The sequence below is a fragment of the Patella vulgata genome, chromosome 5, assembly GCF_932274485.2.
Source record: "Patella vulgata chromosome 5, xgPatVulg1.2, whole genome shotgun sequence".
Classification (NCBI taxonomy): Eukaryota; Metazoa; Mollusca; class Gastropoda; family Patellidae; genus Patella; species Patella vulgata.
This window is the reverse complement of record NC_065883.2, coordinates 30,143,614-30,161,424: the sequence shown is the minus strand read 5'-3', so window position 1 is coordinate 30,161,424 and position 17,811 is coordinate 30,143,614. Positions and strand designations below refer to the sequence as shown.

General features: G+C 33.4%; 1 protein-coding gene across 3 annotated transcripts; it reads left to right on the top strand.

The window, feature by feature from the left end:
* The first annotated feature begins 1,539 nt into the window (after positions 1–1,539).
* On the top strand, positions 1,540–15,292 carry LOC126822776 (protein kinase C-binding protein NELL1). Of its 3 annotated transcripts, none has more exons than XM_050551824.2 (16): positions 1,540–2,239; positions 9,339–9,488; positions 9,704–10,209; positions 10,359–10,436; positions 10,607–10,691; positions 10,792–10,857; positions 11,548–11,643; positions 12,042–12,137; positions 12,250–12,342; positions 12,514–12,609; positions 12,762–12,857; positions 13,107–13,202; positions 13,428–13,523; positions 13,807–13,903; positions 14,169–14,285; positions 14,616–15,292. In XM_050551824.2, the coding sequence occupies exons 1-16, from the start codon at positions 1,789–1,791 to the stop codon at positions 14,671–14,673; spliced, it is 2,277 nt and encodes a 758-aa protein (XP_050407781.1). In that variant the 5' UTR covers positions 1,540–1,788; the 3' UTR covers positions 14,674–15,292. The 3 variants fall into 3 exon arrangements, with proteins under 3 accessions (XP_050407781.1, XP_050407780.1, XP_050407782.1); XM_050551823.2 differs by having other exon boundaries at positions 10,792–10,959; XM_050551825.2 differs by lacking the exon at positions 10,792–10,857 and having other exon boundaries at positions 1,541–2,239; positions 14,616–15,290.
* The last annotated feature ends 2,519 nt before the right edge of the window (positions 15,293–17,811 follow it).

Here is a 17,811-nt window from a genome sequence, read left to right as displayed (position 1 = left end):
AACTCATTAGAACAAAATAATTGAGTAAAATCACTGCAACACCAACCCCCTTATCCCACCCCAATTAACCTATGATTATAACAATTCTATTATCTTACGACATTGCAGACGACACTTCCCACGTGCAACAATGGCATCTACCAAATTTATAAATATTTACTTTAAATGCAACGAGAGGAAACAATAAAAAATATATAACAATGTCGTCTGGGCTATAAATGTCAATAAATGGACCAATAAGTAAATAAATAAAAGTAAAGTTTCAATGAAGTGATGTTGATTTCTGCCAAGTGGGACTGATTGTCTAATCTGGAATACAGAGAGGTCGGGACATAATCCCATTAACGGACGAAAACAGATCCCACTTCCTTAATTGACCCTGTTAATCTTTTAACTGCAGTTACTGATCGCTATTCTAGAGTAATCTGTCTGTGGGAAATTACTCTAAGTCCGTCTGGCCCACCTTTCGTCTTGACCACTCCGACAATCCGTCCACGGCAATCACATATGAGTGGAGATTATTTGCCATTATTATTAAGGCAATTGGGTAGAGATTTGTCGGGAAATTAAAATTAAAATGGCGGCTTTTTGATCTAATCTGTCATTTTAATTCTCAAATCGTGGAAAACAATTTGTTTTCTAATTATATCTTGCTAGTCAATAATCAGTCTATACAGGTAACAGGCACTTTTTAATGACCGGGAAGGGGGGGGGGGGTACCATCTATTGTGTTTTGACATGCATATTAATATATACACCCTTACCACCCCTAAGAACCGAACCACTCTGCATCCCTACCAACTTGCTAAATATAGTGGACGAAGAAATCAAAAACTGTGAACTATAATGATGAAATGCATTTTGAAGTAGCATTATCAGTTTTGTGATGAACTCTGGAATTTACAACTCTTGCTGTAAGGCAGAAAACCAAACGAGAGTAGACTCTAATAAGCCACATATGAAAAAGCGATCAATTGAAAAATATTTATTAATCACTCATGGTGCACTGAAATGTTCTTTATTGATTGCGGGATTAAACTTTAATATTGCTTACATTTTACTTGTAAGGCTAATATGCAAATTTCACTTTGCTACAGACGCACGTGAAAACAAATTGTTTTCCAGAAACCCAATTTAATTAGACTAAACAAAAAGCCGATTATTAAATCAATTAAATAACAATTTTCATAACTTCATTAGGATTTTGCAGTAGACGACACTTCTCACGCGCAACATAAGCGTCTACAAGTTTATAAATATTTACTTTATATTTTACACAAATCCTTTTAAAGTGGCGAAAGCGGTCCTCATATACCTAATTGATCCTTTTAAGCTATTTAACTCCGGCTGCAGGTCACAATGCTGGAGTAATCCATCCGTCAGTCTTCGTCTGCTGCTATCAATGACGTCATTCTGTCCGTCTGCCTGCGCTCATAATTATAATAATTATCATAACCCTCTATTATTGTTCCGATGGACCAATCACAGAGCAGATTACTACGTGCTCTTTATAAACGACAAGTGGCCTAGGAGTTTTTTGTAGTTAGTTTGTCGACCGAATTGTGTTCAAGCAAGTCATTTTATTTTTCATACTCGGCTAATTTCAACAACACAATTTCACAAGAAGGGAGAACAGCTGGATATTTTGAATTCGGATTTTATTTTGGCGTTAAGTTTGTTTTTGTTTTGCTGGAGAGAAGTATGCTCTCGTGATTTTAAGTGCTATAGACATTTTAACAAAAGAAACTCGTATGTTTTAAAGAGCAATTTCACTTTTAAAAACTGAATATGGCAGCACATATACGAATGCTCTTACAACTTATTATTTGCATGCAATTTATTTATATAACAAAGTCTTGCATTTTATTATTGAACGGCTGGGATCCACTTTCTATATACGAACGCACAGAAATGGCCGATGTCGTTGTCGGAGCTAATGTCTTACGAGCGTTTAAGACAGATCGTACAGAAGCTGGGACGTATACAGCCGAAGTTAAAGTACTGAATGTATATAAGGGTGATGAATTAATGAGGAATATTTCGACCAGTGAATATAAAGTTTATAACGTTAGTAATTTTGGAGATAAGACCATGTGCTATGCCGATCTGACAGAGGGTGCAAAATACATTTTATTCCTTACAATTTATAATGGTCGAATGTCGGCAAAATATGATGATATTTTTGGAGCAGCCTCTGATTTCTCTACATACAATGAACAACAAGTTTTAGAATATTTAGGTGAGTTTCTAGAATATTAATTTAATATTTCTACCTTATGCAATTGCAGTAATGAGAATATTTAACAATGCCGAAAATTTAGTATTTTTGTTACAATAATAAAAGAGAGATCACGATTTATTACATTCAAAGCACATGCATGGGTATATACATTTACATCGCGAATACACCATTAGGGTTTAAAAGCTGACAGAAATAACAATTGATATTTTAGGAATCAGTATATAGTATTAAAATAAAAACAAAAGAAATATAATATGTATGTAATTGTATATGCACGATAATACATGTGCACATTCTTCGATATATACAGGGTCATATTTACTTTGTAACATATTCTGTATGTGTCAACGTTTAATGTAAAATTCAGTTGTTTTATGGAACTGGGGCATAGTTTTTACAATAACTTGTATCCTATTTCTAAATGTCACCAACTGAGCCTTTGATATATTTTATATATTTTAAATAGACAACATAATAGGTCACCTGAATTTATGTTTTGTCTGCAGCACTGCTATCATTGTTTTGGAAAGGATGGAGTTGACGATGAATAATCTGTTGTGCAAACCGGCTAAATGTTTTAAACAAAACTTGAGTTTATAAGAAACCACAAATATTTCCCAAAACCTCAAACGTAGTTTTCAAGCGCTTATCGATATTTTAAGAAAAAGTTTTGGAAATAATATTCTCAATGCAATTCTTTCTTGTAAAATAACGTATATTTTAATATCATGTATTTGCGTATGTTCGAAATTCTTTTTAATAATCTGTAATGCCTATTGTATATGTTAGTTAAATATTCATTATGTTTTACTTATATGAATTGTGTGTTTAAATTGTTATCTCGTCATATAAGTTTACACCTATACCTCTAGATATGAGATGTGATTTATCAGACATAAAACACAGATTAAGGTAGTTTGTTGACTTTCATACCCTAATCCCCACCTCATCTCTAGCATTGACCCACATTAATATATTCTATATAGCCCCAACTAATATGTCTGGTATCACTCTGGTCACTTCACGATTAGATAACTTTCATTCAGTTTTAGTTGGTTTACCTTATAGATAAATTACAAAAAGTACAGAATACTGGGATCACATAACTCCTGTTTTATATAAATTACACTGGTTACCTGTTAAATATCGAATTGATTGTAAGATTTTATTACTTACTTTTAAATGTTTAACTAATTTAGCTCCTGTTTACCTCACAGATCTTTTAGTCCCATTCTTGTATTTGTTTCCCACAAATAAAGGGGAGAATTTTAATGTAATCAACTTTCTCATCATTTAATTCAACAGAAGATCATAACCAGGCCCCGAGTTAAGTTAAGAATTTACTTAAAATAATTGTTCGCCTTATTTTAACTAAAATATAGCCCTTTATAAAACTTCTATTGTTGTAATGTACCAAGTACATCAATAAGAAACAATGTGCAAAGTGTTGTGTTTCTGGATCAAATATATTTCTCATAAACATGCAGTGATTGAAAGTTGAGTAAATTCTTAACCTAAATCTGACAATGCTTTGTGAATTCGGGGCCTGAACTTTATTTCGTAATGCTTTACAATGCGATTTGTAATTTTTATATTCTTGAAAATAGAAAAATTCAACAGAGTTTATTTTCTTTTAGGAAAGAGACCGATTAGATCTCTCTATCAATCATAGTCCCAACATCATTTGATTTTTGATAATGATCTCAATTTTTTAAATCACCACTCGAAAGTCAGACTGGCTCACTCCTTATATTATTTATCTAACCCCGTATTAAATGTTTTGTTGTTTTAATCTATACCTACTTCAAATCCCCTTCAGATATTTAAGTTTCTATAAAATCTTTACACATCCCTCAAGCTAAGTAACATCTTTATCTTTTTACCTGGTGACAACTCCACGTGTCAACCCGCACTCACCTGTAATTAAGAAAATTAATTACCTAACAATTAATTCCACATTTTTAATTAAAAGTTTGAAATAATGGTCGAATCAGTGCCCAATAACTAATGTCGGACTATCGTCTTTGAAAATCCCCATCATGCAGGCCTTTTCTGTATTCGGTGACCTCTCACCTTTAAAATAAAACTCTCTAATTATAGCCTTAGTAAAGTCAACCTGCAGACTGGCGACACCCTGTAGTTTTATGGATAGAAATTTGTCAAAGGAATAAAAGCTTATTTTTTTATAGTTTCGGGGACAATTATAACTAAGCATGTGACAGAATAGAGAGATTAGGGGGAGGAGAAATTTCAAAAACTTGACCCGAATGCACGCGGTCTAGAGCCTAAAATGATACAAACTAGTTTTTGACGAAAGTGTGATCTGTGAATACTCGCTTGTGTCAAAAAAAAAAGAAGTGGATTTTGGCTCGTTCCAGAACACAAACGACCAGTAATTTTAAAATGAGAAGCGTGTGTGTGTCTGAGGAGGGGGGGGGGGATCTTTCGCACGAAAATCATAAATTCGGTAATTACACATAGTGAACAACACATAGTGAAATGGAATTCAAGATGAAAGTCAGAATATGAGAACAGCCCATTGACAAGATTGTTTAAATGTCTGTGTTGTTTTGTGAACTTAAAATTATGCCTTTATTGTAAATGTTAGCGTGTTAAAATTGACAAGTATTTTTACAGCTTGTAAAAATCAGTTTTTTCGAAAAAAAGGAATTTTATAAATAAGTGACAAGTTGATGTGAGAATTATTTGAAAGCCAACCAGAAACGAGTCGGGTTGTCTCGTGTTGTTGTTGTTTTAAATGTCATTTATTTTACACGAGTCTAGAGAATAGGGTATTCTTTTCGAAAAATTCTGTTGGAAATTTTAAAATAAGATCATGGTATATTCCAAATAGATGAACTATTTTAATAATTTTATTTTTACCAGGACTATACGTAACATCATTCAAATGGGTTTCTGTATTCAATCTTAGAGCTGATTGTTCTTGGTTACTCTCCTATTTAAAACAGCGGTTTAAAATTTATATAAACAAAACCCATCTTTTCAAAATTTAACACTTATTTAACGGAAAGAAATCCAATTTCTAAACATCTACCTAATAGCTAAAACTAAAGAACATTTAAGTCGTTCTTGTGGAGAAAATCGGTTAGAATAAAAGGGGTTTGGATTCGTATAAAGAGATTAAGATGTTTGACGTGATGTAGTGATAGATCATATCGTCTACCTGTAAGAGGTTTACCGAGATAAAATCACATTTTCTCACCTCCTGCTGGTTTCATATTACATATAAAACTCCAGACAAAGTGAAACTCATCGAAACATGAATCTTATCTCATATGTATGGTAGGCCATGGCCTGGGGGCAACAAATTGAGTATCATGCGTTTCGTATTATTTTTGGCGTTTATTCTTTTGGTACTCAAATTAATTAGTGTAAATATTAGAAAAATAAACGAAACGAAATTTTAATTGAATTAGACATGCAGCGAACGCGGCGCTCATATTAAACATTCTAGGTATTATTGTGAAAAAACAAAACACACTTACACCTAATTCATTACTCATATTAATTTCCGAATGAACAGCAACGATTCAATCATAAAAATAGTCTTATTTCTCAGAACTCCGCGTGACCGCTCTGCTTTAGGTGTAAAAGAAAATTTAAGCCTGTGGATTAAATGTAAAAGAAGATGACGAACGAAATCCAATATTTTATTTATTTAAAGAAAACAAATCTTTTATATTATTTAATTCTAGATAAATATTGATATGGTTGTCGCTCTTGCGTCACGAACATCACTTTCAAAATTTAGAGAAGGCATCCCACTGAAAACAAACACACTAGATCTAAATTCTAGTGATCGAGACACGTGCGTTTTTTTCATCTTACACCAGTATGTGCATGTTCACTGATTAAAATGTCGCCAGGTAGTCGGCAAGGAGAAAGTTACCTTTGTACCACATTTATTGAGCGTGAAGTCGACCACGCCCATTTTCTTTATAACCAAATAAGGCATCTAGTCTGCCTAATAAGGTTTCATTCAAGTTAAAAATCTGGCATCGGGTTTCACATTTCACCGACGGTATTTAACACCCCGGGGACTAATTTCTAATTTCGTGTCTTTTCAGAAAACTAAATTTTGCTTGAGTTTTAATTGAGCAATTTAGGGATAAATAGATGTTGATTTGTTGGTTGTTATGGTAACTAATTTGTATTTAAGTGAAAACATTCAAGTGAATAGATTTAATAGTTTATTTCTGTATTATTTTGTGTTTAATAGGGAAAATCTCGTCTTGGCTGACATATTACATTGTAAATTTCACCTAATTTTAAACTTAATTTTATTGACGGAATGCGGGAGTGGCTTGGGTAAAATGCCGATGATGAAAATTATTTTATAAAAGAAGTGAGATATTTACATATTCAAACTATGCATAGCAGATTAAATGTTACGGGAAAGCATTGAAACTCTGACACATATATTTACTAAACTGTCACTAATTTTATAGAACAGTTACAAACGTCATCTATGAAAACAACGGAAGCGTGTCCTAGTTAATGATAAGGTTCGTACTGAAGTGTGAAATTACTTTAAATATTCATAAACTCTGTAAGGAAATAGTCAGGTAATTGGTGGAACAGATCAATATAGCGACCAATCGATCGATCTAAACATCTTCTAGAATATAAGTCACTTGTCTTCTGATATTCCAAAGGAGATGTAAACCGAACTAAAATGGACGTGGAATAGTATTGTAGTATTTTACCTTTTTGGGTTTCAATCAAAAACTGAAAGTAGAACTTTCTCTAGATACATGCAGATTTAGATTGAAATTATTTCAATTCATTTCAATAGATTAAGCGCGTTAATATATTTTTAGCAGTGTTCATTTAATAAGGGCATAATTCCGAGAGCAAGAAAGGAATCAATCTTAAGTTAAGTTCAATAAAACACATCCACATTCTTTATACCTTTCAAAAGTATTTTTCTCCTCTACAAATTTGGCCGAGGGTCTGTCCAGTCGATTATTTCTTGTGAACTTGTGTAAGGTTTATGTGTTAGTGGGAAGGTCGTCTTTATATTGTGTTAAGGGTTTTGTCAGTTGAGTAAATCTATAGCAGGTAATAAACTTTCCACGGATGAAAATCAAAGAAAAAACAGATATTTAACATCCCCATGTCAACATCTTAAATTTCTTCCATCACGAAAATCATCGGTTATAAAACAAATTTAGTTAAGGAAATTTCCTTTAAGGATTTTTCTTTTTTAAAGTGTGAAAAGTTTTTATCAGTGTAATCATAAATGTTATCTGGATAAAATGGTATGTAAAAGACGATTCTTTAATTAAAGTTTCCAATGCTATCTACAAAATTAGTATCCCGGTTATCGTTACAACAACAAAGTTTTAAATGTCGCACATAAACATAAAGTACGTGGCGAGCACAGGTGTGATGATATCATGGCATGAGCTTATTTTAAGATGGAACATTATGCTACTTATCTTCAAATTATTTATTAAATTGGTGAGACGTGGCTTAGTCATTAATTCACTAATCTCAGCAATCTCAATTAATTTTAAGATCCTATTTTGTGTGGGATAGTGTTTTGAATTAATGTCTTGTGTAAATACAGTAAGAATATCTACGATATTGGATATGACATGTATAATGAAAAATGTTAATTATTGCTATGAACAAGATTTTTCGCACAATAGCTAAACAGCATAGGTCCAAGAGCAGATACTTTCTGAACATCATTTTATATAAAAGTGACTATAATTTGGATTTTTCCTATAACTCCTCACGTCTTCTGTCATCTGTTTCAGTTTGTATAATTTCGTGTTTTTAATATTATCTCAGGCGATACCCTTCCTTACGTAAACTCACCTCTTTCCCAAATAATATGTAATTCTCGTGTACAGCGCCAGCTTATCTCCTTTTCCAGATTCAATTGTAGATTTTGTGTTTGAGCAACAAAACAGGGCTATAGTTACTTGTTAGGTTACAAAATACAACCCAAACCCACACACGAAGATTTCAAATTGAAAATATTAAAAAAAAAATCGTTGTATCAAGTTGAAAGAAATTTGATGCGGGCGACAAATTGGCGGAACAGTATATACATCAGTTAATTAGAAATGTTTTTGTTTATCAACGCTGCTACATTTTTCGCAACAAAACGCGACATTTTAAATTTAGTTGAATAAGCAGGTTTCGCACCTTGTTGTCATTATGTTTAAGAAAGGAGATAAGTTTGTTCGCGACCCCGTGAAATAATATCTTTAACCTCCAGTCTGTAACTTGATCTAAAACGTCTTTATATTGACAACACGACACGTACTGCTAGTGACATCTACCGCACGTCATATAGCTAACGTCTTTACTTGGGCATGAGGGCTGTATGCTCCCTGATTTGACGAATGCATGAAATGGGGTTTAACGTCCTACTTTTCTGCACCAACCAGGCTAAAAAAATAAACGTCCTAATTTAACACGTGGGAGGTGTACAAATTTCCAAAGTGGCTGTTACCCACTTTGTTTCATTTATGTTTCTGATATATTTTTGTTTTATGACAAAGATTGAAATGTAATTGCAACTACGTCCATTTTGATACTGATTAGTTTATATCTGTACCATGAGTAATGAAGCGGTCGATTCTGCATTTTAAATGTAAAATGAACGTTATGATTTAATTTTGATGATTTCCAAACAAACATTGCATTGTAAATTTTATAGTTTTCTTTATAAAACCAAATATGTTTAAACCATTAACCACCAAGAACACAACCCATGTCAACAAAACCACAAACAAGAACAAACGTTGTCTTTGATTTGTAAATTTGTTCAACACACTGAGTCATATAAACGATATTTCAGAAATGAAAAAAAAATCTTTGTAAATAAGACGATTTAATTTTGACGTAAATCTTCCCAACAAAACAACAAAAAACAAACCGAATCGCAACAACCCAAGCGCAACTTCCACACAATTTATAAAACATTTATGAAAATAGGAAACATTTTATTTTAGTTTTTTAAAAAAAAAACCCTGCCAGTCTGTAACTATTTCCCTTTTTAGTGTTCTATATACTTATTATCTTGATTTTTATACGAATCCATTATTGTCATTTTCAGGTTGGTATCATTGGTCTGACTGGAGTTCCTGTACAACTAAATGTAACTCCGGACATCAAACACGTACCAGGACATGTTCACGCGAGAACGTGACAGATTGCGAGGGACAGGCCTTCGAGTCCCGTGAATGCAATACGTTTTCTTGCCAAGGTAAGAATGTTATAACATAATCGTCTGCAATGTCTTTGCCAAATTAAGGGATGGCTTCTGGTTTTACATAGCTGGATCATGTGCAATTTGCCTTTCAGAACATTTTGGGTCAATATTTGTCCTTAGGCCTGTATAAGTGACACAGGCGTGAACATGCAAGCGTTATGTTTGAAAGAATGATGCATATTATTTTATTTTCTATTTATTTATTTCAGATCAAAAGGATCTTCTTTCGAATCTCGGTGTTCCTAAACTTCCGCTTGGCGTTTCGCAGAACGTACAACGACCTACAGCTTACATCATCACAGCACGTGCTAAACTCTTCCTGCCAGTGGCTACTTTATATGACGTTACATTACCACGTGATTTCGCAATTGTTTTAACCATCAAGCTTCAGCCTGGATTCAAGGGTTATTTATTATCTGTCAGTGATATCCAAGGCAGGCAAAGAGTTGGATTATTTTTTGGGGATGAAGAAATTCGAATGGATTATCTAGACGACAATTATTTTGGCGTCGCCATGCCTACTTTTGATGTCAACGTCACAGACGGCCAGTGGCACCAGTTGGCGCTTAGTTTATCAGGAAATGACGTCACTCTGTATCAAGACTGTGTTATCGTGTTGAAGAAGAGGCTCGAAAGAAGTAGAATGTCGAGCTTTGGAAGTAATTTGATGTTATCTGTTGGACCTTATTTTCCTCGATATGGAAACCCATTCACGGTAAGTTTAGACATGCTATTTCATTGTGTCTTTGCAAATATCCGTAGCTTTAATTCAGATGATCTCTATCAAAATAAATAATTAAAACAATTGTTTGTAACTTTGGTTTTATACACGTAGTTTCATGGTTTTCGTTCTAACCGTTTCAGGGTGAATTAGAACAACTTGTTATAAGTGAAAAGCCAGAAGTAGCTAAACAACAATGTTCCGTACAGACCGGACATAGGGTAAGTCATCTAATCCAACCAACGAAGTAAATTATAAACTGAAGGATTGCATCTTTAAAATTTAAAATACTGTCTCCAAAAATTCTAAACATCTTTCTTCCTTAATTGCTACGGAATATTATAATTCGACGTCCATTTTAACTTACTAATATTTTCTTCTGTATTTATAGATTGAACCAATCAATGATGGAAGCTTAGTTGTAAAGCCGGTTACCATGACAACCACTGTATCTCTCCCATCAACAACCACACAAGGTAAGAGAGTTGAAGAATAGCCCTTTCCTTCTTGATTATTAGTACAATTTTAAATTAGAATCAGTATGATAAAATCATATCTTCTGAATTTGAATTGCAGTACTCTCCTCAGATTGGTCGGAATGGTCAAGCTGTAGCACCACCTGTGGTAGAGGGAGCCAATCTCGTACGATGTATTGTAGTAATAATGTTTTGAGTTTGGAGAGCTGCCTTCCACACAGTAGTACTCCGGTGCAGACCCGAATTTGCTACCTCCAACACTGTAAAGGTGCTAGAATGACCCTGACATTATGAACCCTTGAACTATGAACTCTGATTGTAGCAGGTAGACGTGAACAACCTGCTGCTTTATATATCATAGTCTTTAGTGCTTATTGCATCGTCTGCTGCGGTTTCGTGGTTCTTGCTTTTAGATAGTTTTTAATTTAGTTTCGTGGCTCAGCGTTTCTATTTAAAATTGAAGCTTTAAAATATTATTGCTATTAACCTTTTCTAATAACCACTGATTTTTATGTATAGTCTTGATCTAATCTATGCCAATATATCTGAAACATTTATTATTTGAACACAATTCTATGTAGATACATTTATATACTAGTCCCTACTGCTTGGCGTTTACACATTCCCATATATATTCTGTTTGTTCCTAAAATTTCTTTTAAATTTCTATATAAAAGTATCAAAGTCTATCAAGTGATTTATTTCAATATATTAACTGTACATACATGTAGAAATAAGATCTTGTAATATTCCACGATGTTTAAAGAATACAATGATTAAAAATTAAAATCGCACGAATTAATTTGATAATTTTAAACCTGTTTATTCATGAGTTTTTTATTTGTTTTGTTTACAGAACCGTGCCTTTCGCCATGTTTAAATGGAGGTGTTTGTGAGATAAATGGTAGATGTCGCTGTTCTCTTGGTTACCAGGGTGATCATTGTCAAGATGGTAAATAACAAATCATTTTAAGATAATTAAAAACGTAATAACGAATAAACCATACCGAGAACATATCTGGGCCCTGTTTCACGAAATTTTAACTAAAGATAAAATTCAAATTTTAGTAGATACTTCAATTTTGATTGGCTAAACACTAAAATCAATCTAATATTATCCAATCAAATTACTAAAATTTGGATTTTATCTTAGTTAAAATTTCGTGAAACAGGCCCCAGAATACTAATTATGACCAATCCTGACCCCGTTCTGCGTCGTCGGGTGCACTGCGCTGGAAACTCATCCTTCTTTTACTTCACTTCACCATTCTATTTATCGAATTTCGAATTTAATCGGGATATACGTAGGCATATTTGTAGTTTAATATAAATTTGTTTATTTCATTTTAGCTATTTGTCACCAAGGTTGTCAAAATAATGGCGTTTGCATTGCACCTAACCAATGTGCGTGTCCTTATGGGTATACCGGAAATACATGTAGTCAACGTAAGTAATCAACCTTATTCAGTTTCACTATTATAACGTAAACCGTTATGCTTTATAAATAGCAGAACTGTTCTTGCTGAATTCATTAAAGCATGCTTTATATTAATTTCAGCTGTCTGTGGCCTAGGCTGTAAAAATGGCGGAAAATGTGTGGCACCAGGAAAATGTGAATGTCTGAGTGGCTTTTCTGGTCCTGAATGTAAACGTAAGTCCATTTTAAATTTGTTTTTTGACGTAGGCCTATCCTCCCAATTTAGAACACACAAACAATAATCTAAATATATTTCTGTCAGCTCACTAAACCTTATTAAAACACGTCCCCGAATAATGTCTTATATTATAACTAATTGTTTATTTATCGTTTGTGTTTTTACAGCATTTTGCTTCCAAATTTGTCATAATGGCGGTGTCTGTACACGTCACAACATCTGCCGTTGTCCAAAGGGGTACTCCGGCCAGGACTGCTCCATACGTAAGTTTCTATTTTGTTACAGTTTTATTATTTATGATTTGATTGTCTCTAATTATATTTAGATTGAACATTTAGTTATCGTTGGTTTTTTTTTTTTCATTTTGCTAGCTTTAACTTTTGAATTTTAATGTGATGATTGATTTTCCTTTTAGCCGTCTGCTCTCTGGGATGTTTTAATGGCGGGAAATGTGTTGCACCAGAAAAATGTTCATGTCCACGTGGTTATAGAGGGCAATATTGTCATAAAGGTAAGATTAAATAATATGCATACCGTATTTCCAAACAAATTGAAAGGATACACATTTTTATGAAATATTAAAACTACATTTTTAAATACAAAATGGAAAAACGCTGGACGATCTACGAGTGTTTTTAATATATCCCCAGGGCCAAATGCAAGTGTTTGTAACAAGTTGAATAAAAAGAATGGAAAGTTTCACAATCATAAAATGCTTTTTTTTTCTCAAGTACTTTGACGTTTGACATGTTATTTTCAGCTAAATGTCGACCAAAATGTCAGAATAAAGGAAAATGTGTGGCACCGGATACTTGCATGTGCAAAAGGGGTTATTTTGGTGCCCGATGCGAACAGTGTAAGTTTTTATTATTCTTAAATATAATGAATATACCAAATGATTATAAATATTCCAATGCAGTTAATTAGTTGTTTCAAATATTCAAACACTTCGAGCTTATAAAAGTAATTGCCAAACCGAAAAAGAACTTTTTGAAATACGCTTGGGCCATAAATCAGTAATTGGTTTGTTATCTATCTGACATGTACGATACTGATTGATTATTATTATTTTATTTTACAGTTCAGTGCACCAAGCAATGCAAAAATGGTGGGAAATGTATAGGGCCTAATAAATGTGAATGTCCACCTTCATTTCACGGCAGACGATGTCATAAAGGTAGGAAATAATACCAAATGATACTATTGGATTTGTGGTGCTCGCACAGTTTTTGTCTTAATGCGGGGTATTTCTGAAAATTTTAAATATTATCTGTTAACTCATTGTCTTTGAAAATCTTTAAATGACGAACTGAAACTAAATTTGGAAAGCGATAACAATTTACAAATTATATAATATAACACAACAGTGGGTAAAAATATGAAGGCTGTTAACCTGTTTTAACCCAGCCAGTTACGAAGTGAACACAACTCTTCAATGTTTTATAATATTGTGTTTACAGAGAAATGTTCTATGAAATGTTTGAATGGAGGAAAATGTAGAAGAAATAATAAATGCAAATGTAAGAAAGGTTTTGCTGGAAAAACTTGTGAAATCAGGTAGGCATGATTGATTTTCAAAAATTCTTTAATTTATTCGCTAATCAAATTATGTTCTGCGTCAGGTATACTGGTGATGCATTTTCGTATCTTTAATATATATTTAATATTAATTTAATATATATCCATGTACACTGTTTACCAAATAGTATTTATTTAATAGTCATTTTTATAAGTATTTTAATGGATAAAATAAGCTAACGTGGTAGCCTATTATTTTTTATGTAAATTAGATTATAAGCAATAAAACCATTTTATTTTGCAGAAACTGTAAATATGAACAATATACCATACCATATAAAAGGAGCTATAGACGAGTTGTGAGAGAAGAATTTGTCACGAGATGTGGTCCGTGGAAGTGGAAGAGATGCGTTCAAACCAGGTAAATATCTTTACGTGTATGAAGTAGTTATCTCCCCTGTGAAAACGCGCACTTACCTCCCTTTAATTACGAAAATTTAAAAGTTGGACAGTAATCATGTTATGTTAAAACCACCATTACATATAAACTTTAAAAAATGATTTGACATCAACCCGTAATTAGAAATGGAGATTAGCCTACTTCATGTTTTAACTGTGCACTTATTCTGAGATGGGCAAATTTTTATTACTGCAAGAAAATATATACGTACATTCTCGGTCAAAAAGTTGCCGTAATTGTGTACAACATATATTCATCAACGACTAATAACTGTTGTCTTTTTAATTTCAGAATGAAGTATGTCACCGTTGCCAAGGAAACATTTAGAACAGCCTATCGATGTGTATAGGCACTCAATTCATCTGTTTAACAGGTGAAACGATCAAATTTACTGCATTGACAGCCTCTATTATCCAGTCGAATGTTCTACGTGCGCTAAAGACTAGAACTAGGCTGACAGAGACTCATTTATTTAGTGCTTTCAATATTGGAGAAAAAAGTGTTGGCGAGATTTGACTACTTCCGGTACTGTAATTTATTAAAAAAAGAGAATGCGTTCATGCCGGGAATAGTTTAGGACACTGCGGCAAACATCCAAAGATAAAGAGAGACGAGGCTATTTTGTTTTATAAAATAGCTCTTCCGCACTGTCTATGAATTTTAGTTTATCACTGGACTTGTTTTTATATTTGCTAAATTGAATCCGACCTAAATTTGGAAATCATATAATAACTTTTCACATGGGCTTTAAATATTTTATTTTATTTTTTTGCTAAAATTGCATGATGTTTTGTTTACTCGAAAGATATTATTTTATTGTAGAATTATTTTAATGAAACAAAGAATATTCACATTATACGTGTGAGAAGGATTTAAATATTATCACGTAATTAATTCCGTCCATTTTATTGGACAGTTTAGTGCAATATACGTAATTATTTACACTTGTTACATTTGGTTATAATTTTGATATTTTTTAAATATTCTTGTTATTTATGATATATTTTGATATTAAAATATAACACATATAAGTATGTTGACGTGTTTATTCTGTAAGAAAAGGAATAACTTGTCTTTTGAAATCAAATCACCAGGCGTTGGACATGGACCCCCATTTACTAAACCAATATACATTAGCGAGGTACATGTATTTTCTCGTCAAAGGAGTCAAGGCAGACCTTTAAAGGTGTTTTAATGTTATGTTTCTAAATCAATAGTCAAAAGTGTTGAACAGCTTCAAAGTGGTAAAACAACGCCAAATGATAACTAATGCTTGCGCGTTTCTTTAAAATGCGCGACTCATATATGACTTTTATCATGTTCTGTGGTAAATTGTTGACAATTTAGGACAACGCTAGAGTTCATCTCAGGTAAGCCAAACAACCCCACCACGTTGGGAACTTTGACCTGAAGTAACCCGGAAAGAATTGCTGCCTAATTTCTAAAGGTTTCCCCATTCGGACTAGTCAGTTGGACGTTAAACCCCATTTCATTGCATTTCATTTCCTTAGGACTAGTCGGACATTCCCAGCAAATCCGAACAAAAAGGATTACAAGAACTCTGACATGTAAAGCTCTTACAAATTTGGCAACAGTGCCAGTAGCTCTGCGAAAATTCGTTGCACGCCATTTACTAGGGTCCCGAACAATTTCAGCAAGTTTGAAAAGACAAATCCCCAACAATGACTGATGGATGGGAGGTGTGGGATAAAGACAGAAAGGGAGAGAGAAATGGGTTTAACGTCCACTTGACACAAACTAGGTCATTTTGGGACTAACACATGGTTTTAATTTTATTTCAATAATTCGCTTGCGCGCAGGGGTCTTTAGCTGTGGGAAGGACCCGGGGGAAACCCACGAGGTTAGACAGGCTACTTGTCACGTACAACCGGAGATCGAAACCACGCCAATTGACACAATGACAGACCTTATGATACAGCGCTCACGTGCTAACCATTCGGCCATCCAAGCCCCCTGGGATAAAGACTATTATGCTCCCACATAAACTGTGGCTGTATAATAACGAATGTATTTGAAGGGTGTGAATGGTCCTCAGTGTTTTTATATTTCCATACCCCCGCCAGTATGACAGATCACGTATAAAGAAAACGATAATAAAGCAATGTATATTCAGCAGAGTGTTCTCAATATTGCAAATTGTGTCATTCCAGCGTAAATGGTAAGCTAAAACTTCTCTCTTAAAGGAGATGGCCGACAGCATGTTATTACATTAGGTATATTAATACATTTAATTTATGAACTAATTAAAAACGTCATAATTTTACTACCGCTTAATATCGTTGGCGTATTTACATGAAAAGATACGGCGTGCCGGAACAAAATAAGGGAGATAAATCGATTATTTACAGAAACCATTCTCTACATTAATTTGCTAACAAAGCTAAATATAATTATACAGTATCACAATATGAATACAATAAATATAGAAAACACCAGCCACAGCACACTACAAAAACAGATTTTTTTCATTATTTGTTTCGAAAAAATGGAATACAAATTCTTCAAATTTCAATAAGAGTTCTTTCCCCTCTCACATTTTTCCAAAAGAATGTCTCTTGTAACTGATAACGCGAATGAAGTTTTATAACTTGAATTGTAACAATCACAACTGTAAACAACAATTTAAAGAGGAAATATTCAGTGTTCACAATCCAATAACTTATATTCTTCTATAAATCAGTTTTGTCTTATAAGGGTTCAATGCTGGTTCTCTAGCAGTGATAGTGAATTTCTTTATAAATTTTGACGAAATAGATTACTTAAGATGTAACATTTGTTAAAACTAGACAAAAACAATGCCGAATATCAGGACAGAAAATCATCTTACACTGCCGTAACCTCTTCCTTTTCTACTGACGGCTTGGTAACTACGACTATATCCTTCTGTCCAAGAACTTTCACGTGGAACATACCAGCCTTTTGTTTCGAATTTTCGTACTTGGCGATTTTTGCGATTTGACAACTGACGACTGATGAAAACAGACAGATAAGACATTCCAATCCGGCTGATCCAAGAGCGATAAATATGAGCACGTCTTTGTTTTCTTTTTGAAACGTGTGACCATCAGTGGTGTGGTTTACCAAACCAAGTCTCAGTAGCTGGATGCTGACTACGGCCGTTACCAAGGACACCACAGAGAACGCTGTAAAGCACATAATCTGAAAAACAAAATATTCAATGACAAATTCACTTTTCACACTAGTGATCAATATCATAACGCGCATTAGCAGTTTCACGGTCTGTGCTCTGTAGATAACATAACTTCCGGTGCATCAGTACAACCGTTTGTTTTACTTTTAGTCTTATTTTCTAAACAGAATACTGAATGAGGGAGAATTAAATTAAATTGGCAACAAATCCAGACAATGATTACGGCCATGTTTTTTACTTTCAAAGTGAATTTTTAAATTTGAATAATCTTAGGTCCCAATTTTATAAGAATATCTTAATAGGCCAATCGCCGAT

Excerpts from the sequence above, each read along its gene's own strand:
- LOC126822776 (XM_050551823.2), top strand. The coding sequence starts at position 1,789 with ATGGCAGCACATATACGAATGCTCTTACAACTTATTATTTGCATGCAA. Across the intron at positions 10,437-10,606 it reads CCGTACAGACCGGACATAGG|ATTGAACCAATCAATGATGG; the intron begins GTAAGTCATCTA and ends CTGTATTTATAG. Across the intron at positions 13,203-13,427 it reads TGGTGCCCGATGCGAACAGT|TTCAGTGCACCAAGCAATGC; the intron begins GTAAGTTTTTAT and ends TTTATTTTACAG.